Here is a 25,790-nt window from a genome sequence, read left to right as displayed (position 1 = left end):
CGACAATTTTACTAAATCCAAATTGCCGAAATTGGACGCGAACTTCAAGAGAAGATTCCTCAATTCCATTCTTTTGTTTGGATCTTCCTTTCTCTTCAAGCAAGCTTCAACGATTTCTATGTCGCCATGCATTGACGCTTCTATTATATCTAAACGAGATTTGGAGTTCCTCGTTGACATCTCTTTTAAATCTAAACGAGATTTGGAGTTCCTCGTTGACACCTCTTTTATATCTAAACGAGATTTGGAGTTCCTCGTTGACACCTCTTTTATATCTAAACGAGATTTGGAGTTCCTCGTTGACACCTCTTTTATATCTAAACGAGATTTGGAGTTCCTCGTTGACACCTCTTTTATATCTAAACGAGATTTGGAGTTCCTCGTTGACACCTCTTTTATATCTAAACGAGATTTGGAGTTCCCCGTTGACACCTCTTTTATATCTAAACGAGAATTGGAGTTCCCCATCGTGTAGACCGCCACCTGTCCTCGGGTATTTACTCGTTCATTCTTCTCCAATATGTTGCCTGCTTTTGATATTAGATAATTAGAGAAATCGTAAAATTTTGTATTAAGACCCTCAAAGGGAAATAAAAGTACTTGAGTGTTATGCCGACAATTTCTTCTCAGATTTCCTTTAGCGATGTTGAGGGCGTCGATGGTTGATTAACTCTCAGGTACAGTTCCTAATTCAAGTCAAGAATACTGCGGGAAAGATTTCTTGTCGCCCTGGAATGACATTTTAGAGAAAAATTAAGCCGAGGACAATTTATACCAATGTGACAATGTCTGAATGTTTCAGTTATAGAAACGGTTGGCGTACGTTGCATAGAGGTATATCCCTTATTGAAATGAAGTCTGATGTATATTTTTCTGAATATACTGAGCTAACGCAAAGTTGAAGGCTCAAAGCGACAATGTCAGGGTACATTTTATGAAGTCGTTTTCTTGTCCGCGTATAAGAAAATGAGTTCATGGTTTCATTTGTGTCCTATTTGAGAAGGAAAACCAAACCTGTTTAAGAGTTTTCCTTCGCTTTTTCAAATGCCTGTTATTCTACTGGTTATTATTCCTCAAAAACATTAAATATGTGTAATTAGGCCAAAAGAAGAAAACACAAACAAAAAGGTTTCATTAAACCAAATATCCTGCTTCTGGTAGGACTAATCATGGTGTGGCGAAATTTAGAGCTCGCGAATTTAAGGTGAATTTATCGGAGTGAAGTATAAAATGCGAAGGATTCTAAATCAGAATAAAGGTTTGGATCGGGTCAGCGTTGGTTGGTAGAAGATGAGTGAACAAAAAAGCGTTTTAAGGCTCATTAAATTAACTATTTACCAATTAAATAAATTAAGCAATATTGATAAAAATGTGCTGATGTAAGTTATTATTTTAAACTTGATTTTCCGCCCGAAATGCACTTTCTTTCTTTTAAATTAGACCAGAAGCGGATTGCAAAGTAAGGGTCATTTTACTTCCGATTAGACCTATGGCCACTTGTTTTTCTCTGTGGGTCATACGCGCTAAATTACTTTTAAACATTCTCAAGCACAATTACTTTAGCTACACCGTGCACTTAGTTAAGCTGCACACGCGTAATAGAAATTCCATTAAGGCACCATGGTTTAAATCTGGCAAGGAAACATTTTGTCACAATTACTCTCCTTTAAGGTATGTTTCCACTACAATTTTACCATCTTGGAGCTTAACATCTATAGTGCATTAACATCTGTAATATCTTTTGTTTATTACTGATTGAGAATAAATAAATACCCCTTGTTAAGAATATGTATGAATTAGTTTTTTGAGCTGATGGAAAGTAGGACGTAAAAGGGACAGTGTCGAAGAACTAAAGTGGCATTTTCGTCTGCGTAAAAACACCAGGGTGGCGCGATTTAAGTCTTCGAGTTAAGATATTGAAAGATTTTATAAACTGTAGTTTATAGTGGCTTTCCAAAAATAGTTGGCTTTAAGCAACGCCAAGCGATAACGTTGAACTTAACAAAACCGAGGGCTTGTCCGACATTTGCACTAATCCCGTACGTTTCTAGCGAAATCGCAAAATCTTTCACACAAAATGGCGAAATCTTCGAAGACATCACGAAAGCAAAGAAGAAACTCCGAAATCTTTGGCAAAATCGCGAAATCATAGAAGAAATCGCCAAGGCTTTCTCGAAATCACGAAATCCCGTACGCTATTTTAGGGATGTCGGACCCCTCGAACAAAGGATCCGGTTCATATATGTGAACTATTCAGGAAACACTGATGGTGGTGAATTCCTTTATTTTTGAATGGCATGGAGCAAAATTTAACGTAAATTGATGAAAACTATGACTTCGTTTAAAATACAGCTAAAGATTATTTATCGTCTTAAATATAACCTTGAACATTACTCCTTTCCATTCAAACCATAAGGTGAATCCGTCCAACACGGCGCAATAAAAATCTAAGTGTTTGGGGTTTTATGTAGTTACTGTTTACAAACTAAATCGGGATCCAGTCATTCGCTTCATAATAATGTTAGTATTAAATTCATTAATGACTTACCACTTTAATGCAACGCAAATTGGGTGTGATGTCACCTCCTTGAGGACGCCATAGATGTTTCCTAAAAAAATGGCTTTATCAGAAATTTATTAAGAACGCGATGCAAAGGTATTATACTTTATCTCAGATAAAGTTATCTTTGTCTACAAGTAAAATGTGTTTGTTCCAAACAATATATAATAATATTTTTATTAGCCTTTCATTTATGGTTTTTATAATTTTCGCGATCCCTAAATAAGTTTTCCGGATATTGTCTTAATCCTTAATGAATCAAATCAACTTATTTAAAATTATTTTATCCAAGTTAGTTTTAGCAGAACTTTAAACTTCAGTGTAAATCTATGCCACACTCTTCCATATCATTCTTGATTTTATGTAATATTTTGGCTCCTCTTCGTTTTATTCCATCACTTGCTTTTCCTTTTCACCCTCCCTTTAAGAAAAATATTCCCGTTCTTCAACAGACAATTTCGAAGGTATAAATGCGCATGCGTTACCCTGAATCGTAACTGTACATATTAAAAACTAAGGATTTTCCATCGGGAAAGCTCAGTTTTTCCAAATCAAACTTTAGTTTGAAACCTGATCTGAATTCATTGCACAATCGGGTGGAGCACATTTCAGGGTCTTCGTAAATAACCAAAGAACTTGAGAATAATAAGACGGACTCGGCTTCCACCCCGCTTAGTCTACACAAAGACGCCGGTGATTGGTCGATTGTATCTTGTTCAAAAAATACTACGTGTTTCAACCATTCACGCAATTCTTCGGCTGATTTTCTGAACGGCACGCATTTTTCAATTTTCAAACCAAACATGTCCACGAAATATAATTTTAAAGTATCTGATTTTCGTTCGTAAAAACACATTAAACGGAAGGCACCCATGCAAACTACGCTCAGAACGACGTCAATACGGAAGCGGGCTTCAATCAAACAACTCAACAAGCGATGAAAAAACGTAGCAGCTGTCATGCCTAGAAAAGATAATGGAAAAAGGAAGGTAACTTAACTTTAGACCTTAAAATAACGGCCTTTTTCTAAATATAAAAGGAGTTAAATATTAAAAAGAAATTAGCATTTTATTAGTCTTAAAAACGAGGACTACTGACGCACTCCCCATTGCTTTAGTGCCGTCTGATAAATAAAACCACTTACGCGCGTGATCGAGTGGTCTATGCCTTTAGTGGTAAGTGGTTCAATTTAGCAGACGCCACTAAACTAATGGCGGCTCAGTTGTCCTCGTTTTTAAGACTAATTAAATGATACTTATGCCACGTTCACACTTACATGGGAAACCGGTTAAGTGTGAACAAAACTGATACTCGAGAAGCTAATTACCAACGCGGTTTCTTGAAGTTGCTTCGCGAACCAACTTAAAGCGGCTTTGGAAGCTAGTTTCTAGTTTTCTGGGGTATTTCACGTGGGATGAGGGGGATTTTCACCGGCCCTAACAGACAGCACTAAAAGAAGAGTCTTAAGGCAGGGCCGGAAATGAGAAAAATTTCTTATAGGAAATGTGTCCAAGAAAATTTATGGGACATTGTCCACTGAAGTGTGCAAAAATAGTGTGTCAACATAGCTTAATTTTGTAATAACAGATCATTTATTTATTTTTATATTTTGGAAAAAGGCCGTTCTTTTCAGATAACATAAAGTTATACACTTTATGTTATCTGAAATTTTCCTTGAAAAGAAAAACTTTATGTATGTTTCAAAATGGCCAGGTTATACCTTCTAGTTCTTGAAAAGGGAAAGGATCGGTACTCTCCAGCAAAAGAGTTGAAAATAGCCATATCCTGAAGACGAAACTTGGCCAAGTCTCACTGTTGTATCCGAAATTTAAGGCAAACAATATTAACTCGCAGTTTTCAACATTATCCCGATATTTTTGCAGTTCGTAAGGTTTTCTATTAGAAACGAATTCAGGAAAAACGTGGCGAGGATAACTCAGATTCAATAAAGAGAAATATTTTAAGGATTTGGCTAAATTTATCAGGCAATCCTTATCGTCGTCCAAGTGTATTTCAAAAGGACATAAAGATGGATATTTGTCGTTGCTTTGACGAATTTGATAATGCGCTGAAATTAGATACGAAAAACTAATTTTTTATGAATTACAATTTCCCTAGAGTATTAGTGATCATAAATCTATGATCTACCGTTAAGTTTACATGTCTAAAAGCAGAAGAAATACAAGGGACTAGAAATAAAGTGCTCTAGCATTGGTAAAAGATCGTGGCACTAGTAAACAAATTTGAGAATTTTATGCTGCTTTCATCGCGCCTGCACTAGAGAGAAAAAAATTGGTCGAGTTCCAAAAAGATTTCCTACCCCATTCCCTTCAACCTAAAGCCGCGGAACACGGACGCTGGTGATTGAATCTAGTTCGGCCGTCTACCGCCGCGAGCGTCTCACCTTATGCAGGGAAAATTCACTCACCGCTACCAGAGGGTCAACCAAGAATATTCACTTTCGCCAAGTTATCTCGATAGTTCTAGTCCCTTATCCTACTTCTGCTAAAAGGGATCTATAGAGGACTAGTCTATCCCCCTGCAGCTCACCTTTAAGTACATTACTGCCTCCGGAATTCATCATATATTTAAAGTACATCTCATTATTCAACATCATGAAATTGCAATCGGTCAGTTGGACTTCTTGTTCAGGGTCGACTTCAATGCAGAAGACGAGTCTGACTCCCGTTACAACGGTGACAACCAAGTTTAATTCGAACTGATCTTTGTAAACCACCGAACAGTCAAACAGATCGAGATTCAAAGATGATATGAAGTTTAGTCTTTTCTCGTTCTTGATATTGTTATCCAGACAAAATTTCAGGAAAAAGTAAGAGAGGTATTCCATGAAACTCTGATGAACCGGCTCCCAAGCGGAAAGTTCTTGTCATCTTCGAACTTGTAACGGCTTTTTTAGTAGCCCGCAGCTTTTCACGAATGTCTGATCCCCCAGAAAGACTTCGTCAAAAAAGCTTTGCTCAATTATAACGTTGCCGTCTCGCAAGGAACGATAGGAAACCTGAAACAAGTTGAGAAACCAAAATAAACCTCTCCGAATCGAGACCAGAGCTATCTACTCGCTTTAGAGGGTTAAAGAAGTTTTTCTTATTTAATTAAATGTAATTGATATTAATTATTTTAATCGTTAGTAATCTACCTTAAATCTAGTTAAGTCGATTTTGGAAACGTTATTCGTAAAATCATTTTAAACATAGCTATTTGTTTACGTTTGAATTCTAGCGTAGCCTCTTTAACAGTTTCTAACAAGTTGGGAAACCTAATAAACCTATTCGAGTCGAGACCCACTTTAACAGTTTTTTTTTGGAGATTTTGGGTATATAAGTTGGCCGATACACGATAAGGGGCAGGAAATAGCGCAATTGCGTGAACGTTAAGTGGAAGCCCAGAAATTGTGAGGCTAGAAGTTTCTCGTAAGCCTTGTCGATCGCCGCGTACATCTTAACCCTGGAGTAGAAGCCAATATTGCTTTCTCCGTGACGTCATCGTCACTCGGAGTGTTATTAAAATAGGATTACTCGTGTTTAATGTTACTTACCTTTCCGAGCTTTACGTATTCGATGTCAACATCGTTGGTTGTTTGGTGACTTAGAGAGGGTTCCCTTTCTACGCATCTCTTTCCCAAGACGTGCAATAAGTCTCGCATAAGCTCCAGATGCGTACTGAATGCTTTAAGTTGTCTCTCTTCATACAAAAAGCAGATAAGGTAAAGAGTGAATGGCGACAAACTGCTTCCAAAAGAAGAATGGACCACATTTAACTGTTTCTTCAAAACTTCCAAGAATTGTTGGTCAGTACCGAAGAATCTTTCGACGAATTCGTTTCTGCTGTCGCTGTTCAAACCGGTGATCTTGACGTGCTTAGTAAAGTAAGCGTGATGTGATGTTTTATTTACTAAGGGTCTTGAAGTTACAATGATAGTGGAAGCAAAAAAGGTGCTGAGAGGGTCCGTGGTACTCAGAACCCGATGGACCGAGTCCAAGTGACACGCTTTGCATTCGTCGTAGCCGTCGAGTAAAATAAGAATTTTGTCGGATTCGCGACGCAGAAATGATTTTACACAATCCACGCTGATCTCAGGTCTGACGTATGCTTTAAATTCACGTATCAATTCTTCCTCGAGGGTTGACCTAAAGAGTAATAAGAACGTGGTTGATTACCAAAATAACAGAAGTCTAATTGAAGTGCTAAAATTTTAATTACTATCTAGTTAGTTCGAGATTCATTTACAATATTTCCCAGAAACTCACGCACACATATTTAAATGTTTCACCTATGTTCTCATAGCTTGCTACTTTAAAAACTTAAACTTCACTCTTCAAATCTGTAGGTAGTTTAGGCTATAGAGTGTTCAATTCCTCAATTGAACTAAAATTCAAAATGAAGGTGCAATAAAAAGCCCACTTACTCAGTAGATTGATTTTCCAAACAATCGGGTAAATCTCTGAATCGAAATAGTAGAGCGTAATCAAAATGCGAAAGGAAAGAACTCTCTTCGGTTGACCAAACATGAGCTAGTTTAATACAGAGGGTGGTCTTTCCAAAACCGACCTCACCCCGGACAAGAACTCGTTTGGGGTTCAACATTAAGTTTCCATCTGTCGGTGCCAAAAGGTCTTTGAGATCGACTGCGCCTTTGGAGACGAATCCGTCACGAGACAAAACCTCGAGGTCTAATTGGACAAAGTAGTCCTCGGGTGGTAGCATATTCTCTTCCAGCCATGGTAAAGGAATTAACCATGAATTCTCGGAACTCCAAACGGTACGAAGGCTGCTCTTCAAATATTCTGCATCTAATAAACCCGCGTTTTACAAATTTGTCCAAGGACAACGATAAACACTCTCCCCTAAGACCATTGAACACAGATGGACTGAAATGGAGATACAGCGCGTGGTTATTTTAGGGCGGCGCTTCTCTAGCACCAAGCCGCGACGAATATTGAAACTTTTTCGACTCAAACCTTAGCCATGGAGCAAACCAAAAGAGCTGACTCTGCGTTTGACCATAGAGACTAGAAACCCCAAGGAGTGGCAGGTCCCCCGCTCTACAAGCGCAAATAATATGTTGCTCATAAATTGGTACATGAGAGCTTCCGGCCCGTTTAATTTTGCTTAGCGGAAGTCGCCGTGTACCAGGGGGCGACAAGTGTAAAAGGGGCAACAAGTTGAGGCATTCCTGCCACTCCTTGGGGTTTCTAGTCTCTATGGTTTGACCAACCTAAACCGATTTTCGATACGCGACTCCGGCGCCCCCTTTTTTCGTATGGAAAAACGGGGGGATATTAACAGTGGGGAAACTAGTTCCTCGTCCCCCCCGAACATTTAATTATGTTCCACAAGAAAACTAGAGGCCACTAGAAACACTAGCTTCTGCCAGTAAACTGTCAGAGTCATGGTTTGCTCCATGCCATACACTCTAAGAAAAAAGGGTTCTACTTTGCCGAGAAAAGGGTTCTTAACGCTTGTCCCCTATTTTTAACCCTTTTTTGATCTACATAGAACTTTTTGATATGGGTTCTCTATAAAGCCATAAGGAGTTCATCTCCGATCCGAGCTGGGGTTTTTATTTGAACCAAGTTCGTTTCTTTTGGAACCGTTTTAGGTTCCTCCCCGAATCATGTGGCGTGTGCTTCAGAACCTTGTTCAGTTGTAATCGGAACCATGTGTAGTTTGACTGAGAACCGTGTTGAGTTCGACTCTCAACCTGGTTTAGTTCGACCGAGAACTCTGTTTAGTTGTAATCCGAACGCTGTGTAGTTCGACTCTGAATCGTGTCGAGTTCGACTCTGAACCCTGTCGAGATCGACTCTGAACCGTCGAGCTTGACTCTGAACCCTGTTGAGCTTGACTCTGAACCCTGTCGAGTTTGACTCTGAACCCTGTCGAGTTAGCCTAAGAACCCTGTTTCGTACGGCTAAGAACCGTATTGAGTTAGTCCCAGAACTCCATGTACTTTGACTCTGAACCGTGTTGAGATCGCCTAAGAACCGTGTTGCAGTCAACCCAGAACCCGTGTAGCTCGACTCTGAACCCGGTTTAATTCGAATCTGAACCTGATTTATTTTGACTTAGAACCCTCGTTTGTTTTAAATCCGTTAGAATTATATCATATGACCCCCTTATAGAGGTTCTTATTTTAACAGTGTAAGGTTGCAATCATAACAATGATATTCAATTTTTCTCTCTTGCTGACTCTTTTAAAACGCTTCACCATGAAGTATAAGTTTGCACTAAATATAAATGTAGTAAAGCTGAATTAAAGAGTAAACACCAAATTTGAAATATTAATATAAAAATAATTTCTTGGAATCTTGAAATGAAGCAGAGCTTTATAGCTACAAAACTACTAAATGAATCGTAATGCCGAAACATATTTAACATATTTTCATTTAATATTCTGCAATAAGAAAATGTTATGATTTTGTAAGAGATCATTTCATCCTACTCGCTTTATATTAACCTTGTGTTTCTATTCAAATGCAATCTTCATTACTCGTTCTATATAAACTTTCACTTGTGTCGTTCCGAAGAAATGAAGATTATCTTAAATAATTAAATAAATATAACTGAAATTATTTTTTTTAATCGTCACTATTTTACCTTAATTCTAGTTAAGCCGTTTTAAGAAAAGTTATTCTTAAAATGAATTTAAACATAGCTATTGTTGACGTTTGACTTCTAGCGTACACCGTTTTCACAATTTTTGGAAATTTAGGGGCTTATTCACAAATGATGAGAATAAGCGCAATTGCGTAACCGTAGCTGATCGCGCGTACATCTTAACCCCAACGATGATAATGGAGTTGCAGATTGGCGTGTATCTGGTATACAAAGAAGACTAATATATGATGGTGTTGTCAGAAGCCAATAAGTACAGATTTGCGTGTATGTGGTATATGCCATACAAAAGACAAGTGTGGAGATAGCGTAATGAAGTAGAATTTTCCTAATTTCTGTTAACTGCGAACGCGGTCCGGAAATTGCGAACACGGCTGCTCCGATTTTCCAACTGCGAATGTGGTGACGGACAGACACACACAGACATGAACAGTGTTATACTTCTTCGTGACGTCATCGTCACTTGGAGAGGTAAAAACCTGTGCTAAGGGAAAATTTAAGTGATCTTTATGAACTCCTCTTATCCCAAGACATTCCAGCATTTTTAACTCTCCGAGAATTATTTCCCAATTATTGAAAAATCCAAATAAGTATGAATTCCTTCAAATATTTAGTATCAGGTAATCCGATGTATTATAAATAAATTTTGATTTTCAAAATCTTTGGGATATTTTTAGGATATTTCACTATGCAGGTATAATTAGTACATGATTTCTCTCTTCATCTTGTATGATTATTCTATATACAGATGTAGTATTGCTTAAGTAATATATAAACAGCCATTTCAAATAATAATATTAAAAAATTTCCTTGGAATATCAAAATGAAACAGAGCTTTCAAGCTACAAAACTACTAAAGGCATCGTAATTACGAAAAATATTTCCACATATTCACTTTATATTATGGGAAAAGGGAATATTAAGGTTTTGTATGATTTCTTTACACATCAACACAAGGCGAACTGCTAACACGACGCGCTAGTGTAACAATGGACGGACACACACAGACAAAAACATAGACTGCTTTTTAGCTCTTTTCGTATTAATTTTGAGTTGAGAAATAAGATTATCTTAGATATTAAAATAAATATAATTAATATTAAATATTTTCTTCGTTAGTTGTTCGCCTTATTGAGCGTTACATCGTTTTGATAAAGAAAAACTAAACATTCTTGAGAGACTTGACTAATATTGGCGTTTGAAATGAAGCATGTGCCGGTTGCTTCGCCATACTCAAATAGGTAGTATATAAAGGATTCGAATCGCAGCTATAGGTAAGAACAGCGGAATTGCGTGAACCTTTGGTGGAAGCCCCGTCATTAGGAAGCTAGACGTTTTTCGTAACCCTAACCTTAATGCTGACGGAGTAGAAGCCAGTGAGTACAGACTGGTGTCCATGTGGGATGGACAAAGAGAAGATGATGGTGGTGATTAGAAGCCAGTGTGTACAGTACAGACTGGTGTCCATGTGGGATGGACAAAGACCAGAGGTTGGTGGTGTTAGACAGGCAATGGAGTAATAGCCTGTAAGTCGAATACAATTTTCAAGATTTTCAGGAACTGTAAATGCGGTCCGGAAATTGAGAACACGTTTGCTCCGATTTGCAAACTGCGAACGCGGTCACGTGGGTGTAACAACAGACAGACAGACAGACACGTCGAAATTAGAGCCTCTCCGTGACATACGTCACTCGGAGAGGTAAAAAGCCCAAAGGTGTTTATCCGCACCATTCAAACAGTTTTATATTATACAACAATGCAATTCGGAATTGGTTCGGTTAAAAACGGTTCTGTAATCGTTTCCAATGCGTTGGCAACGGTTCGGGCAAGCTCGTATAAACGCGGCTTATGTTTCCGTTTAAAAACATTTCAATAAGGGTCAATTAACACCGTGCCGTTTTCCTAAGCACCCATTGAAACAAAAAACCCCTTCAGAATTCAGGGTTCGAATTAAAAAAACCCAGCCCAAAAAAACCCGCGGGTTTTATTGGGTTTTACCCACCATAAAAAACCCACTAAAAAGCCCAGTTAATAAAACCCATCACTAAGATCATCAATTTTGATGAATTTGAATGGTAGAATAATTTCATTTTAAAGATAGTTTAAGATATTTGTTGTTTTAACTACAAATTTACTATTTAATAATATTTATTATTTTTAATGAAACATTTTAAGACTTTTTTTTATTAAGCAGTTACTTTTGAATGACAATTTCTACCATGCACGCATATGCTAAAGATAAAAAACCCAAAAAAACCCAAATACCCAATAAAACCCAGAAAAACCCAATAAAACCCGGTGGGCTGGGCTTTTTTAAAAAAACCCGGGTTTTTTTGAACCCTGCTTCAGATTAAAGCACACCTGGAAGAGTTAATAAAACCTAAAGGTGTTTCTACGTACCAGTGAATCGCCATTTCCTTTAGAAAATACCTAAAAAGAGTCAACTAGCACCTTTTACTGAGAAAATACCATCTCAGTAACAAAACTCTCTAAAAGGAGTATATAAACACCTCAAGGTATTTCCAAACACCCATGAAACACCTTTTTTTCTAACAGTGTTCTTTCACGAACCTTTAAGGATCTCTCAAGAACCCGTATTTTTTTCATGAACCCTCAAGGATCTATCGAGAACCGAAATGTTCTTTCACGAACCCTCAAGGATCTATCGAGAACCTGAATGTTCTTTCACGAACCGTGAAGGCTCTCGCAAGAACCCAAATGTTCTTTCAAGAACCTTCAAGGATCTATTAAAACCCCACACGTTATTACAAGAACCCTTTTAATTAGATACGATCTGCTAAGAACTTTCCTGTTCTACTGTGAACCTTCATCCACGTCTGGGAACCTTAGCGTTCCAACAAGAACGTAAGAGTTCTATTGAAAACCCTCGAAGAACCCTTTTTTTTTACAGTGTAGCCATAACGTGATCTATGAGTCGAAAGGTTTCGTGACTCTCCTGCTAGGAGAGATGACAGGCTATGCCATTTTCCAGTCCATCTGTGTTAAATGGTCTTAGGTTCTAGAGAGCTGAAGCCCGACCTTCTTCAGTCAATTCTGCGTTAGAGATTCGTTCGGAGTTTCGTATCACGAATTGGCTAAGAACCACATTTACGTTCTGGCTATCGTGAAACTGGCTCGACACTTGTGTGTTCTTATTTACTATTGATAAGACTTCGCCATTGGGACCAATTTCGTTTTGAAAAATATTTGGTTCAGGCTACCAAAATGAAAACGCAAAATTAAAATGAAAAAGATTGTAAATTAGGGTTTACGCGTTTAAGACTGTATTCCATTTTACTTAGTTTATATATGCTTTCAAAATGCACGGTATTACTGAAACCATAAGTTTATATGTTCCATAAGTATGACACTTCTTTTACTTAGTAATGCTAGTTCGAGAACGACGGAAGCGAGAAGTTTATATGTGATATGGTCCATAAGTATGACACTTCCTATACTTCATTATGCTAGAGACTTACAGCTCGAGCTAGTTCGAGAACGACGGAAGCGAGAATTGAAGTCCTACACTCACTTAATTTTGCAGGACTTCCATCTTCCTATTTAGTCTGCAATACTAAGCCTTTGACAATCAGCGCCTGACCAGGCGTTGCATTACTAGGATCTATGACCTATACGTCACTTCATGACAAGCTCTCACTAATCAGTGACAAACTTATGGAACATATCTTATGAACTTATGGTATTACTAAAATATTAAATTAAGAGAGATTATTATTAAAAATGAAATTACTGACTTCAGATCTTAACTTGAGCGCATCTTTGTTCCTCCGAAAAATGAAATCTAAAATAATGACATCCTTGTTTTAGTGTGTTCATTTTAATTGAAAGTTTGTGTCAAACCAAAAATAGCACCATTATTATATCTTAATGCGAAATAATTGAAATGTTTCCACGGCTTAACAAGATTTTGAATGGACGAGAGATGAAAGTGTTTGATTAAATTTGAAGATTTTTGGGTTTCGAGGCGAACTTAAGAGTAATCGAAAAAATGGATTCGCCGATAATAGAGTCAAATTTTCTAGTATTCAATCGAGTCCTTAAAGGGAGGGTGATGTGGAAAATCAAGTGATTTTTTATCGATTCTTCTACTAATTACAAGACCAGCATGCATAGTGAAACATTCAAGAAATACTTCCGAATGATTTTAAAATTCAAATTAGGTTCAGATTTTAAGGATAATTTGAAACAAGGACTGCCGACCAATCGCGTAACGCCCTGCCTTTTCGTTAACAAAATTCTCGTTGCAACTTTCCGTGTTGAATGAAATTTATCACGAGATTTGATAATATTAGGCGCGCGAAGTGACAATCGTGGCGCGAGACATGGAGCGTGCCACGAGAATTTTGTTAACAAAAAGGCAGGGCGTTACGCGATTGGTCGGAAGTCCTTGTTTAAAATTATCCTTTAAATCTGAACCTAGTTTGAACTTTAAAATCATTTTCACCCTCCCTTTAAGTCCTGCAAAATCTATATAACTAGCTTTCGAGTCCAGTTTGAGTCCCAAGTTGTTCTTGAAACTGATTTTAAGTATTAATTTTGAATTAATAAGAAATTAAAGCAAATTATGAAAGGTAGAAGAGTGAAATTGTTTTATTTTTATTGCTGACTTTTAATTTTAATTACGTATCAGAGCTTTGATTTAGTTTTCTAATGGTTTTAATATTTTAATTTATTTTTCGAAAAATCTAAACCCAGCGGGAGGCATAGCTATAAAAAACGAAGGCCAATCAAATTTAGACCAAGCTATAAAATGTGTATAAAAACTTGGGGGACCTAACATTTTTAAGAAAATGTAAAAAATAATGAAATAAAAACTGCTTATAGAGAAATGTAACCGCATGCATTAGTATTAGATATTTTAGTTCATCGTGTAAACGGTTAATGACAAGGGATTTCGTATCCGAAAGCTCCCGATTTTTAAATTTTTAAAACTCAATTTTCAGTTTTCAGCTTTTTAGATTGGAATTTTGAAAAGTTTCGTATGAGATTTTCTCGTAGCTTCTTCCAAGGTTCGCAATGTATAAAATGGCCTACAATTGAAGGCTATTTAGCTATCCATTGTCATTTAGTTCATAAATTACTTCCCCTACTACTACTGGAAAACACAATGTGTCATCGAATCGCTTCCTGTGGACACTCCTCGATGACGAATCTTACGTTGACTTGTGAGTAAACCTCTAGTTTCAAGTTTGTTTTTAACAAAGTGGCTTAATTTCAATAACTATTAAATTAAATTGGAAACACAGCCCACGAGCTCACAGAGGTGATTTTTTTAGCTATGCCAAGGTAAAAAATCCCTCATTAAATGACGGCCGATCACGTGATCATATTTTTCCTCGGAAAAAGCCGCGAGATTCTTAAGACAAATGAAGCACAAGTGAACTAATACCAGAAGTTAATAACTTGTTATCCTGGGAAGTATAGTATCCATCCCTGCTAGTCAAAATTGCCTATAGCAATTGTAAAAGAGTGACGAAAGTTTCCTCCCCACTAGGAAAACGATCTAGTCTACTGAAAAAAATCCCACGCCGAGAGGCTGTGGCTCTCAAACTGTGGGGCGTGTTCAAAACTTCTTCAGCGCTAATCGTTGAATAGCCGTCTGTGAAGAACTCCATTACAATCCGTGGGCCTAGGACCCACAACAGTTTGAACGGAATTTCTAGCAAACAGCTGCTGTTCTTGTCACCGTTTCTGATTCGTTACCTTAAATCACAGGACACACCTTAAAGTTTCGTTACTTGCCCGCTGCTGGCGCGCAAATCAACCTGCCAGCTCAAAATGAGAGAAGCGCCATAGGTGGCGCGATGATCGGACCTATTAAGAAGTTACCTAACAGAGATGGTTCCGGATATGGTTAGAGTCCAATACTTCCCAGGATAAGAAGTCATAAACTTCTGCTAATACTATTTCAATTCTCAGGATTAATCTTGAATAGAAATTTTAGCTGAAGTACTGCAATTCTCAAACCACTTCGTCGCTGTTTGCATTACCATAAGTTCATTAGATATGTTCCATAAGTTTGCCACTAGTTACTGAGATATTGTCATGAATTGACGTAGGTCATAGATTCTGGTGAAGCGACGCCTGGTGAGGCGCTGTCAAAGGCTTAGTAATGCATTCTATATAGGAAGATGAAACCGAGTGTAGTCTGCAATTCTCGCTTGTCGCTCTCGAACTAGCTCGAGCTGTATGTCTCTAGCATTAGGAAGTATAGGTAGTGTCATACTTATGGAACGTATCTTATAAACTTATGGTATTACACGTAACTTATAGCCTACTTCTTAGACTTTAAACTAAACTTTTTCTACTTAAAGAAAAATTAATAGTTTTCAATTGAACTTACCAAAAACGGTGCTATTTCCAATTATTATTATTATTATTATTATTATTTTCTGACAAACATACCAATAAGTTTATGAAGAGAAAAGGCAAATATTATGGAAAAACATATCCCGGTAAGGATCAACGCTGGTTCCATATTTGAAATCTTCTCAAAACCTATATTCAATTACTTATTTTTCAACACATACTAAAACTACCCTCAAAAAGGGTATGAAAAGGGAGTAGTTTAAGTTTTTCCAAATCGATATGTATTTCCTCGCGTCTTTAGTCAACAAACTAATTTTGAAAGTTAGAACCGCATTCCGTTTATGTACGTTATAGATTTGGTTCCGGCAAGATAAATGTAGTTTACAGATTAAATCCAAGTACAATCGGACGTTCTCATGCGTCAGGACGTCTTATCTTTGTTATCTCTAGAGGCTAGATATTACTTATAACTGGAAGTTTGATATGGATTGTCGTTTTTCGAAGTCTTACGTTAAGATGAGTGGCGCCATCTCCACTCGATCAGAAAATTATCGTGAAGAATAGTGTCAAAATTCGGTTCGATAACTGCGTGATATTAGTGAGCACGTATGAGAAGGAGAGTAACTATAACGGAACAGCCCGATATCTCTCTCACGCGCACCGATCACGGCGCACAGCCGAGGAGCCAGACGTCACGTGATCCTTTAAGGATACTGTCCGCAAACAAACGTCTCTGATTTTTCCCTCTCTTTTGCGCTGATTGCACATGTGCGAAACTCGGTACTGGTTTTGAAATGGGGGCAGGGGGGTGGCGGTTAATTTGGCCTCTCTTTCTCATATGTACTCACTGGTAATATTGAAATGCACGAAAACAATTATCAATAATTATAAAAATAGCATTAAATTTTTCTTAAGACGAGGACTACTATGTGTCACCCGCCATTGGTTTAATGGCGTCTGCTAAATCGATCTTCTTTCCCATAATTTCCCCTTACCTCTCTCTGTCTGTGAGAATTCAACCAATTCCATAGAGGTAAGGTATTTTCGAATTAGCAAAACATAAATTAATCATTAACGAACATCAGCGAAGTCAGCGACTTGTCGCCCAACTTGGTTTATGCTTATCAAATATGCGATTAAAAAACCACCATTTATTCAATCAAACGGAATTTATTAATTAGCGTTTACCATTAGGGCCATACTCTGTATGGTTGCCAAAAATGGCGCCTTTTTCCATTAACTTCTTGACTACAACGCTGGAATTACTTTTAGTGGCGTAATAAAGTGAATAACTATTGTCTCGCTTGTTTGTGGCGTTGACGTTGGCCCCGCCATCTATAAGTAACTCCACGCATTTTTCTATCTTCTTGGTTAGAGTCCGATTAACCATCATTTCGTGGCAAGCCCAATTTAGAGCAGTGTAACCGTAATAATCCCTTTGTTCAATATCAACTCCCAATTCAAGCAATAATTTGGTCATATTTACGTATCCTTTAGAGGCTGCGTCAAACAACATAGTACGGTTATAATCACCAAATCTTTTGTTTGTGTCGAAGCCTCTTTGTAAAAATAACTGTCGAATATCTTTTCGATCATAATCGTAGGTTGTCGTTAAAGCGATTACGTCGATGACGGCTCCTTTATCGAGTAGGGTTTTCACCACTGGCATCAAACCCTCACGCGTCGCTACTTCCAATGGTGAACAAGATTCGCGGAGATAGCACGGTCCGACATTGACTTCAGCTCCATTCTCTATGAGGATTCGAATTATCTCTTCGTTCCTTTTGGCAATCGCGATTGAAAGGGGCCTGCAAATATGCGACCCTAAGCACCTGTTAATATCTGTTCCGTTCGATAACAAATCCAAGAGAGTTTCTTTGTCTCCCGCTATGATCGCCCTGATCAAGTCATCAGTCTTATAATCCCTCTTAACGATTTCTCTCAGCGATGATCCTACATGTACGTCAGCTCCATTCTCCAACAAAAATTTAGCCATATTTTCCAATTTTAGTTCTTTCGCAAATTTCAATGGTATTTTTTTTATATTGTCCATGGCGAAAGATAACGCTGTGTTTCCTCTATTGTCTATGGCGTTAACGTCGGCGCCTTTTTCGATCAATCTCTTCACAACATTAAAGGCAGCATTCTTCGAGGCGTGAATAAGTGGGGTACCATTATCAAAAATGTCTGTGGTGTGGACGTTGGCCCCGGCATCTATTAGCATAACCATACATTTCTCAATAATACGGACTTCCGATAAATCATCAGCCTCTATACGGTAACAAGCAGTGCTCAAGGCGGTATAATTATAACAATCTTTATGATCAATATCCGCTCCCTTTTCAAGCAACAATTCAGTTAGATTTACTCTTCCTAGCCGGACCGCCAAGAAAAGCAATGTTGTTTCGCAATTGCCATATTGTTTGTTTGGGTCGAAGTCCTTTGGTACACTCTAAAAAAATATGGAGTTTAAAGGGTGTTTAAATGGAGTAACTTTATACATATATTCCATTATAGGTGTTTAAGGATCGCGAAAAAGGAGTTAACTAAAACTTACACCCTTTTTAAACCTTTAAGGGTGTTAAAGAATGGAATAATTTTAATTTTATTCCTTTCATATTCCATTTCGGTACTAAATTGAAGGGATTTATATGGAGTATAAATTGTATTATTCCTTTATTACACCCCAAATGGTAATGAGAAAGGAGTAATTCCTAATTATTCCTTTCATACTCCGTTGGATACACCTTAAACGGTGTATGAAAGGAATAATTAGGAAGTACTCCTTTCTCATATCCATTTGGATACGGTATTAAAAAGGAGTATGTCATGTTTTATTCCCGTTTTACTCCCCAAATGTATTTAAAGAAAGTGCTGAATTCCACACTCCATTTGGGGATTATCCGCGATACCTGAGAAAAGGTGTTTTAAGGGAGTAAAAAAATTTTGATTCCTATTTTACAACTTTTACAACCTTTTTCATTTATTTCATAGTTTACTAACAATAACGAATCGGTTTGTATACATCATAATTTTGAAAACAGAATATATATTATAGCTCAAAAATAGTTCAGGTTAGAAAGATTGCCGTACCGCATGGGTATGTAAGATTTGTTTCTCACTTTATATTGGTCTATCATATGATAATTTGTGAATTTACCCGCTTGGATTATTCTCCATTCAGAAAAGTGGTCTTCCGCAACTTCATAACAATGCAAATTTTTACAAAATTCTTTACAGTTTAAAAGCGTTCCGGCTATTATTAAGCGGTTATTTACAGAGAAAATAAATTTAATGAGGAAGAATCTTGGCTTTGACGAAGCTGTTAGTTCGTAAACAAAAAGATTTCCGATTGCGAATTGAATACTATCGTAAATTGCGCTTCTAACAGAGTATATTTCATCAGGTAAATCCTGGCTAAGTTGGGTTTGAACTTCCAAAGGCAGAGCTGATTTTTCAATGAATGACCCTAAAGATGTTTGTTCTATGCACGGTATATTTTCTGATAGCCAGTTATAACACTGGTAAAACTGATGTTTCTGTGCTAAAGTTTTGGTAATATTCTTGAAATTTTTGCAACTTTGGGTAATGGCTTTAAAGTAGGAGTGCTTACTTTCGAAGCGAATGCATGATATGTGGCGAAGCGGACCAAATTTTTTTATGCAATTTACGTAGTGAATAAGATAATGAAATTTCGGTGTTAAAAAGTGGTCACCACATAACTCCTTAACGTGAGTAAGGAATCTTCTGATATACTGCTCAAGATGAGTCAAATGCTCTTTCGGTATAGAAGGGGAGAATAAATAATCGCAAATTTGCCTAAGCTCTATATATATCCCCCAGTATGGATTATCGTTAGGTATGTAGTCTATAAAAATCAGGGGCAATAGTCTGAAAAGACAGAACAATTCCGTGGCTGTGCCCTTTAGTTGTCCATTACCCAAGATAGCATTTCTAATCTGAGTTTGAGGCCTGTTTTTTTCGGATTTTCCGTAAGGAAAATCACAGAGCTTTCGATTTAAAATTTCAAGAGAAAGGCCGCCCGAATTCATCATTTCGGATAGAAGGAGTTTAAGTATTTTACTAATTACCCCTTCTTGTAAATCGTGCATTATGTCTACTGGGAGCTGTCTTGTTAAATCAAAATAACTAAGTTTAAGCAGAGGGCTTTCCGATCGTACCCCGTAAATGGAACCCTCTTTTTCATCTAAAGCCAAGCATTCCAAATGATAAAGGTGTCTTTGTAAACTACGAAGTTCTACCTCAGATTCTGATAAAAACTCTGCTATGTCATTTCTGTCCGTCATGCAGAATCGGCAAATTCTGCCCGAGTTGAAACTCGCATTGAAACCGGCAAGCTTATGTAATCCTAAATTATCTCCTGAAAATATGCTCACAAATCCACGCATATTTTTATTTTTACACTTATTATAAATCCCGTTTGTTGCCAGATTTTCCAAATCAAACAAAAGCGGACGAAACGTTTCATGCCATCCAAATTCATCGACGTCTTTCGATTTTGCCAGGAAGACCAAGTGAATATCGCTTAGTTTGGTTCTATATTGATTTTTGCGGTTTAAAACCGAAAAATAGCACCCGATAACCTTTTGTTTTCCTCTTTTGGAGCCAATTGGATTAACAACTTCAAATTCGTCTACGTATAATTGAAGTTGAATAGTTTCCACATCAGATTTGTTCTTTTTTATAATATCCTTTGCTATTTCCCCTTGATTAAAATGAGCGATTAAATTTATTGGAATGTCATTAACATTGATGTGTCGTTGTGGCTCTTCTTCTTTACTGTAGATTCCTTCCAAAACTTTCAAAATTGGCACGTAGTGGAAAACACTAGGTTTTTTTCTGTTGACGCTCTCACAAAATGAAAATTGCTGAGGCTGAACCATATTCAATGCCGTGATGCAATACGAAGACAATTTATAACTAGTATTAACACTGGAAAATACTTCACTGACTTCTTTAGTTGACTTAAACAATTGATCTTCGTCAAGTTTAATGTTATTTGCTTGAAGTATAGACTTAATCTTTGAGCACTGGGCTTCAAGAATATTAATGCACAAATCAAATAGATCATTTGTCAAATTTTCAGTAACACTTTTAGGCAAGAAATGTTTCTCTCTATATTTCAAAATAAGTTTTACTATAGTTTCTCTTAATTCCAGAGGTTTCAGATTAAATTCTAACTGCTCGTCTACGTCAATAAAACCTCCATCTGCATCGTTGCCCAAGATTTCATTAGCTAGGCTTTCTGAAGAACTGGTTTCGATATTTGATCGGGCACTTTCTTCCGTAATTAGATTTCTGTGGTGTCTATAGACGTGCTTTCTATAACTTTCAACATTCTTGAAACATATTCCGCAATTATTTATTCCGCAAGTTAAGGAAAAATTCGGTCCATTTCCATGTATATTTTTTACGTGCGCAATTAAAAGGGTAAATTTGCTTGTAAAGAAGACACATTTTGGGCATTTATATCGGCTAAGCGAACTCATCACTAAGCGATTATTATATATAAATTTTATAAGGGTAAAACAGGAAGTCTTTATATGCAAGTGCCTATAAATTTGAATGTTAAAACTAGACTGTCCACCAGCACACTCCGGTCCGCAAAAGAAAAAAAAATCAATACATATAGAACATGGAACCTACACACCAGGAATGGAAAGAGTAGCTTCCTCTAGTGGACATTAGTAACTTACTTGTCACTAGTCTCTAAAGGCAGGAGTGTTGACCTTGACCCAAGTATCTCCGGCTGGCTGTTTGCCCATACAACCTACATACAAGCGACGTGAGGGACAAAAAAACCCCACTTTCCATTCCTGGGGAGTGTAGATTCAGTGCACTGTCAGCCAAGGGGGGAATACGTTTCTTACCCCTTTCTACTTGAAAAGTAGTTGGGGACTCGGGGAGAGACAAGTACTCTATCACTCCCGAAATTTCAACAGGGAACTTTCAATACCATTCGGATTCGGTTAAATCGGTTTTCGCATAGTTTTCGGACTACCGGGCGCATATAGAAAATGAGTTCAAATATTCTTTGCTTAATTTGCTATGGAAATAGCAAAAGAAAATTGAAAATAGGAGCAGACCAGCCTACACTTTCCAATGTAAAAGAATCTATTTTATTGGATCCATCGTTCTCTGACGTAAATCATGACGACTTAATTTACCAAGTAAGTAATTTTTAATTTTGTTTTTAAGAGAGTTTAAGAACCTAACCAAGAAGAGTGTGCTATAACTTTCAAGTTTGGCGTGATAATTATAACACGTTCGCTTATAAATTTTATTTATAATGTGTACATGTTTTTCTGAAATTTAATCTTAACTAAACTGAAGTACTGAGCGTCTAGTTTGGTCTCTTGGTTGATTTCTCAAACTCTTTAACATAAGCGTCCTTATGTTAGCGCAAATATTATCAGCTTCCTTAAAAGGTAGGGTGAAGAGAAAAATGAAATTACTTTTATCGATTCTTTTAATAATCAATCTCAAGAATTATGTTAGAATGCTTTATAAATCCCCTCACATTCCCACAGACGAAGGTAAAAGTACTAAAAAAATATCGTAACCAGGAAAAATAAAAACTAAGATGAACCTTAATTCGGTCTCTACTTAATATAACCATTTTTGCATTTTTTATACCAAAAAGTGCTAAATTTTATATCAAAAGCTTTAACGCCACTTTAAAAATCACATTTCTTTATGGAGGGCCCCTTAAGTATTCAGCTAAAGGGACCTTTGTTAGATAGCTAGCCCATATAGAAAAAAAAGTCTCCAATTTTCCTCGAATCCCAAAAATCAGGTGTTCACGAATAAATGGAAAGCTACCGCGAGGACCGGGTCAAAGACACGACCTTGGTCGAGAGGAAAAATACCGAGAAAAATAAATGGGAAGGGATGAAAAAGGGTACGTTTTGTACCAACAGAACCATATAGAAGCGTGCTGGGAGCCTTGGCGTTTGGAGGGAGAGAGAATTGAGTAGGGAGTGGAAGCTATAGGCTTTGATAGTGCTAAGCGAGATGTAGCGTAGTCTTGAAGCCAGGGGGCGTAATTTTCTCACTTAATCCTTCCTATTTGTAATAATACAAGAATGTTGCGTGCGATATAATCAAATATTCGTTCTTTAGGCATTTGATGAAGACTTTCAACAAGATGTTGATCTAAGTAACAATTCATCTATTAAAGACAAAATGATTATTAAATTAGTGAGAGCGAAAAGCGATGTTAGTATAATTTTAATACTTTTGTTCTTATGTCAAAGGGTAGTTGGCGTTTATAAAGCTTAATTTTTTTATTGAATTGATAGTTAACCCCATGTAAAGATGACTTAATAGAAGCGGGTAAATCTCTAGAAAGTAGTAGTGAGGCTCAAGTAAGGAATTTTTTAACTTTAAGCAAATCTTTTCGGCTAAATGTCGTAATTCAAAGTTTGGCATTAGTACCGAAATAGATTCATAATAGAACAATTCGAATGTTACATGCAGGAAAACTTGTTTCTAGGGGCAAGCCGCCATACTGGATAATTTCACTCGCTCCAGGAGATACCGCTAGAGGTAGGACCGAGTTGGCTAACCACTCACATGAAGTCAGCTTCGGGTTGCCTCTAGTGGCGTCTCGTGGCGAGAGGGAAATTATCCAGTATGGTGGCGTGCCCCTGGAAGTTTGTTTCTTATCTTTCACTCAATGTAATATTCGAATTGGTCTATTAGATGAAAAGCTGAAAATAATTTAAATTTTGATAGAGAGAAAAAAATGAGAATGAAGAGATTTCTAGCATAGAATATTCGGACACCTGGTATAATATTTTTTTTTATAATAATTTACGTTAAGCTCTGACTTTAAAAACCTATGTAACTTTAACGAAACAAAGATGACCACATTTATCTTTATCAATGGAGAATTACAAAGGTTTTTCTGAGCAATGTTAGTTTTCTAAAATGGACAGGCATTAATTAGCGAATTTTTAGTGTCATGGAAGCTGAAAAATATACCATTAAAGAAAAACCAAAAGTTACAAGAGCTCAGTTCTCACTAGAATATAAACTCCCGGAATTCAATACCCTTTCGATGAACAAAGATCAGTACAACGATTTAAACAAACAGGAGAAATCAAGAGTTGATAGACAACTGACCAACGTCTTATATAATGATCTGATTTACAAATATTCGGTGTAAGTAAGAATTTATTGGAATTTTTAAGTATAATCTAATGAGCTTTATTTACAGGTACCCTCCATCACATGCAATTGTCGCCACAAAGTTAACACTTGAGTTCCCACATTTAGGAAATTCGGTAATATATATGAAAATAATGAAAGAGCTTCTGGTCTTTTATTATTCAGACTAATCTTTTTTTGGGGGGGGGGGTTATAGGCAAAATGGATTAAATTGCTACGAAACAAGTTCAAAAATAGCAGAAAGCACATGAAGAATAATGACATTGTCGAGGAAAATAGGAAATTATACGGCAGAACAAAGGAGCAATTGGCATTAAAGAAACATGAAATAGAAGAAAATGAAAATGATTTGAATAAGTTAGGTACAGATGATAGGTTAGGAAGCCGAAATTTAACTGTAGAAGATAATGTGGTGGACATTGCGTTAAATGAAGATAACAGTGGTTCCATTACTGAGAATATAACAGAAGCTAATACCCCCAGTATCGAATTAGACACAGTTATTGAGGATATAACAGAAGTTAATACCCCCAGTATCGAATTAGACAGAGATATTGAAATAAACTCTAAAGTTTCAAATCAGTACGAAAAAAATCGTGAAAGTTATGAAGAGCCAATTGAGAGAGATGAACTAAATGAGCAAAGTAAAATTATGACCAAGAAAGGTGAAGAGCATGTCAGAAAAAATAAATGCCCCAATCAGGAACGCAGAGAGAACTTAAAAATTCCGAATTTAAATTCATCAAATAATAACTTCGGAAATAAAACAAGTGTTGAGGAAACGGATGGTAATGAGGAACTTCATAGTCAGATTGAGAGTGATAACGAAAAGGCAAATAGCAGTACAAAATCTGCCGAGGAAAAGACCAACTGTTCCAGAAAAAGAACACAACCACTAGTTTCTAGATTTGTGGTGAGAAAGAGTTTAATTATGCCTTACAATATTTATAATAATTGATAAGGTGAGGTGTCAATCATAGTTTTATACATTCGTAAATAGGTTCCAACATCTCTCGAGGATCCAAGAAGTATAAAACAACACATTAAACAAATGCAAGAAGAAATGAAGAAAACAGTAGTGGATTATCCGTTAATTAACTCTAAAATGACTAGAACTTTTGCTGACAGAGCTCAGAAAATAAATTCATCAATTCCCGTCTCGGATATTCTAGAAGAATACCCTGCATTGTGCAACATTAATCAAGTATTGGCGAATGTGAAATTATTAAACGTTCACAAGCGACATAAAAAATTTCTTTTTCAGATTTTTCACGAGTTTCAACGAATAAAAAGAATAAACGTGGAAAAGAAATTCAATGAATCACTAGCAACACATGAGAACAGAATATGGACCATAGCCCCGTCTACCGTAAAGGAGCTTAAAAATCAAATTTTAAATCATGCCAGTGAAGGCACCGATAAACGTAAGTAATTTTACTTGTCTTTTGGATGAACGAGATTTATTCTCAAATATATTTAATATTTTGAAGGAGTGTTTTCGATTATTAACTCACGGTATTTTTCCATTTAATCTAATTGCTATATGTTAGTTTCTCCCTGAAAATTCAAATTTAATCTACTCTGAAACTTCATTTTGCTTTGATTTAGTACCCTTGCTTTAAACGAGAATTTCAATTTTATATTTTGCACAGATAAAAAAAGAAATGGAACTCTGCTACTTATTCCCAGTATAGTGAAAGAGAAATGGTCAAGGATCTTCCATAAGAAACAAGCTGACATTGAAATATTACAAAATGAACCAGTTCTAGTCTTCGAAGGAAAATCCATATTCCAAAGCAATGTGTATGGACTTTACGTAGATCAAGTAAAAGTCCTTGAAGTGAATGAACTATCTTCAGCGATACTTGCTTGGTTTTGCTCATTTTGGATTTTTAATTTAAAATACATACCGCTATTGAACAAGACTTTAACAGTCTTCGAGTATTTATTGCTCGATCTAAGTAAGCCGAATAAGGCTATTAAAACCATTTTGAATCCCTTTTTAAAAAAATAAATTCTATACTCGTTTGGAAATGTGTGGAAAAGCATAAATTCAATCATATAATCCAGT

General features: G+C 36.7%; 3 protein-coding genes across 4 annotated transcripts; 1 reads left to right on the top strand and 2 right to left on the bottom strand.

Moving 5' to 3' along the window:
* Nucleotides 1-2,547: 2,547 nt before the first annotated feature.
* Nucleotides 2,548-5,408, bottom strand: LOC149647322 (uncharacterized). 2 transcript variants are annotated; one of them, XR_016371925.1, is made up of 5 exons: nucleotides 5,111-5,408; nucleotides 4,281-4,628; nucleotides 3,046-3,523; nucleotides 2,666-2,981; nucleotides 2,548-2,609 (listed from the first exon to the last, which is right to left on the bottom strand). XR_016371925.1 is itself a non-coding variant. In XM_089850183.1 (4 exons), the coding sequence occupies exons 1-4, from the start codon at nucleotides 5,406-5,408 to the stop codon at nucleotides 2,948-2,950; spliced, it is 1,158 nt and encodes a 385-aa protein (XP_089706309.1). In that variant the 3' UTR covers nucleotides 2,582-2,947. The 2 variants fall into 2 exon arrangements, 1 of the variants encoding a protein (XP_089706309.1); XM_089850183.1 differs by having other exon boundaries at nucleotides 2,582-2,981.
* Nucleotides 5,409-5,447: 39 nt separating this feature from the next.
* LOC149647321 (uncharacterized) lies at nucleotides 5,448-15,919 on the bottom strand. The gene is made up of 6 exons (XM_089850182.1): nucleotides 15,623-15,919; nucleotides 12,952-12,998; nucleotides 12,236-12,413; nucleotides 6,987-7,371; nucleotides 6,117-6,708; nucleotides 5,448-5,579 (listed from the first exon to the last, which is right to left on the bottom strand). Exons 1-6 carry the CDS (start codon nucleotides 15,693-15,695, stop codon nucleotides 5,448-5,450), a joined length of 1,407 nt encoding a protein of 468 aa, XP_089706308.1. The 5' UTR covers nucleotides 15,696-15,919.
* A 5,640-nt stretch (nucleotides 15,920-21,559) lies between these two features.
* On the top strand, nucleotides 21,560-25,753 carry LOC149647320 (uncharacterized). Its single transcript, XM_089849730.1, has 10 exons — nucleotides 21,560-21,717; nucleotides 22,670-22,765; nucleotides 22,849-22,914; nucleotides 23,285-23,337; nucleotides 23,510-23,713; nucleotides 23,769-23,835; nucleotides 23,916-24,632; nucleotides 24,720-24,923; nucleotides 24,984-25,143; nucleotides 25,372-25,753. Exons 1-10 carry the CDS (start codon nucleotides 21,565-21,567, stop codon nucleotides 25,731-25,733), a joined length of 2,082 nt encoding a protein of 693 aa, XP_089705856.1. The 5' UTR covers nucleotides 21,560-21,564; the 3' UTR covers nucleotides 25,734-25,753.
* The last annotated feature ends 37 nt before the right edge of the window (nucleotides 25,754-25,790 follow it).

Source organism: Phalangium opilio, unplaced genomic scaffold (genome assembly GCF_054372755.1).
Source record: "Phalangium opilio isolate 3A_F unplaced genomic scaffold, DU_Popi_V2 ptg000089l_1, whole genome shotgun sequence".
Lineage (NCBI taxonomy): Eukaryota > Metazoa > Arthropoda > Arachnida > Opiliones > Phalangiidae > Phalangium > Phalangium opilio.
Note: the sequence above shows the minus strand (reverse complement) of the source record. Positions and strands in the feature narration are given on the sequence as shown.

Bases quoted from the DNA above. Each gene is read 5' to 3' on its own strand.
- LOC149647322 (XM_089850183.1), bottom strand. From the start codon at position 5,408: ATGGAATACCTCTCTTACTTTTTCCTGAAATTTTGTCTGGATAACAAT. The intron at 4,629-5,110 runs GTGAGCTGCAGG...ATCTAATTTCAG, and splicing joins AGGCAGTAATGTACTTAAAG to CGCATTATCAAATTCGTCAA. The intron at 3,524-4,280 runs GTATAACCTGGC...TATCTTTTCTAG, and splicing joins CCCTTTTCAAGAACTAGAAG to GCATGACAGCTGCTACGTTT.
- LOC149647321 (XM_089850182.1), bottom strand. From the start codon at position 15,695: ATGGAACCAGCGTTGATCCTTACCGGGATATGTTTTTCCATAATATTT. The intron at 12,999-15,622 runs GTATGTTTGTCA...TCATTATTTTAG, and splicing joins TTCTCTTCATAAACTTATTG to ATTTCATTTTTCGGAGGAAC. The intron at 12,414-12,951 runs GTCAGTAATTTC...TCATTTTGGTAG, and splicing joins CGCTCAAGTTAAGATCTGAA to CCTGAACCAAATATTTTTCA.
- LOC149647320 (XM_089849730.1), top strand. From the start codon at position 21,565: ATGAGTTCAAATATTCTTTGCTTAATTTGCTATGGAAATAGCAAAAGA. The intron at 24,924-24,983 runs GTATTGGCGAAT...TTTCTTTTTCAG, and splicing joins CATTGTGCAACATTAATCAA to ATTTTTCACGAGTTTCAACG. The intron at 25,144-25,371 runs GTAAGTAATTTT...TATTTTGCACAG, and splicing joins CAGTGAAGGCACCGATAAAC to ATAAAAAAAGAAATGGAACT.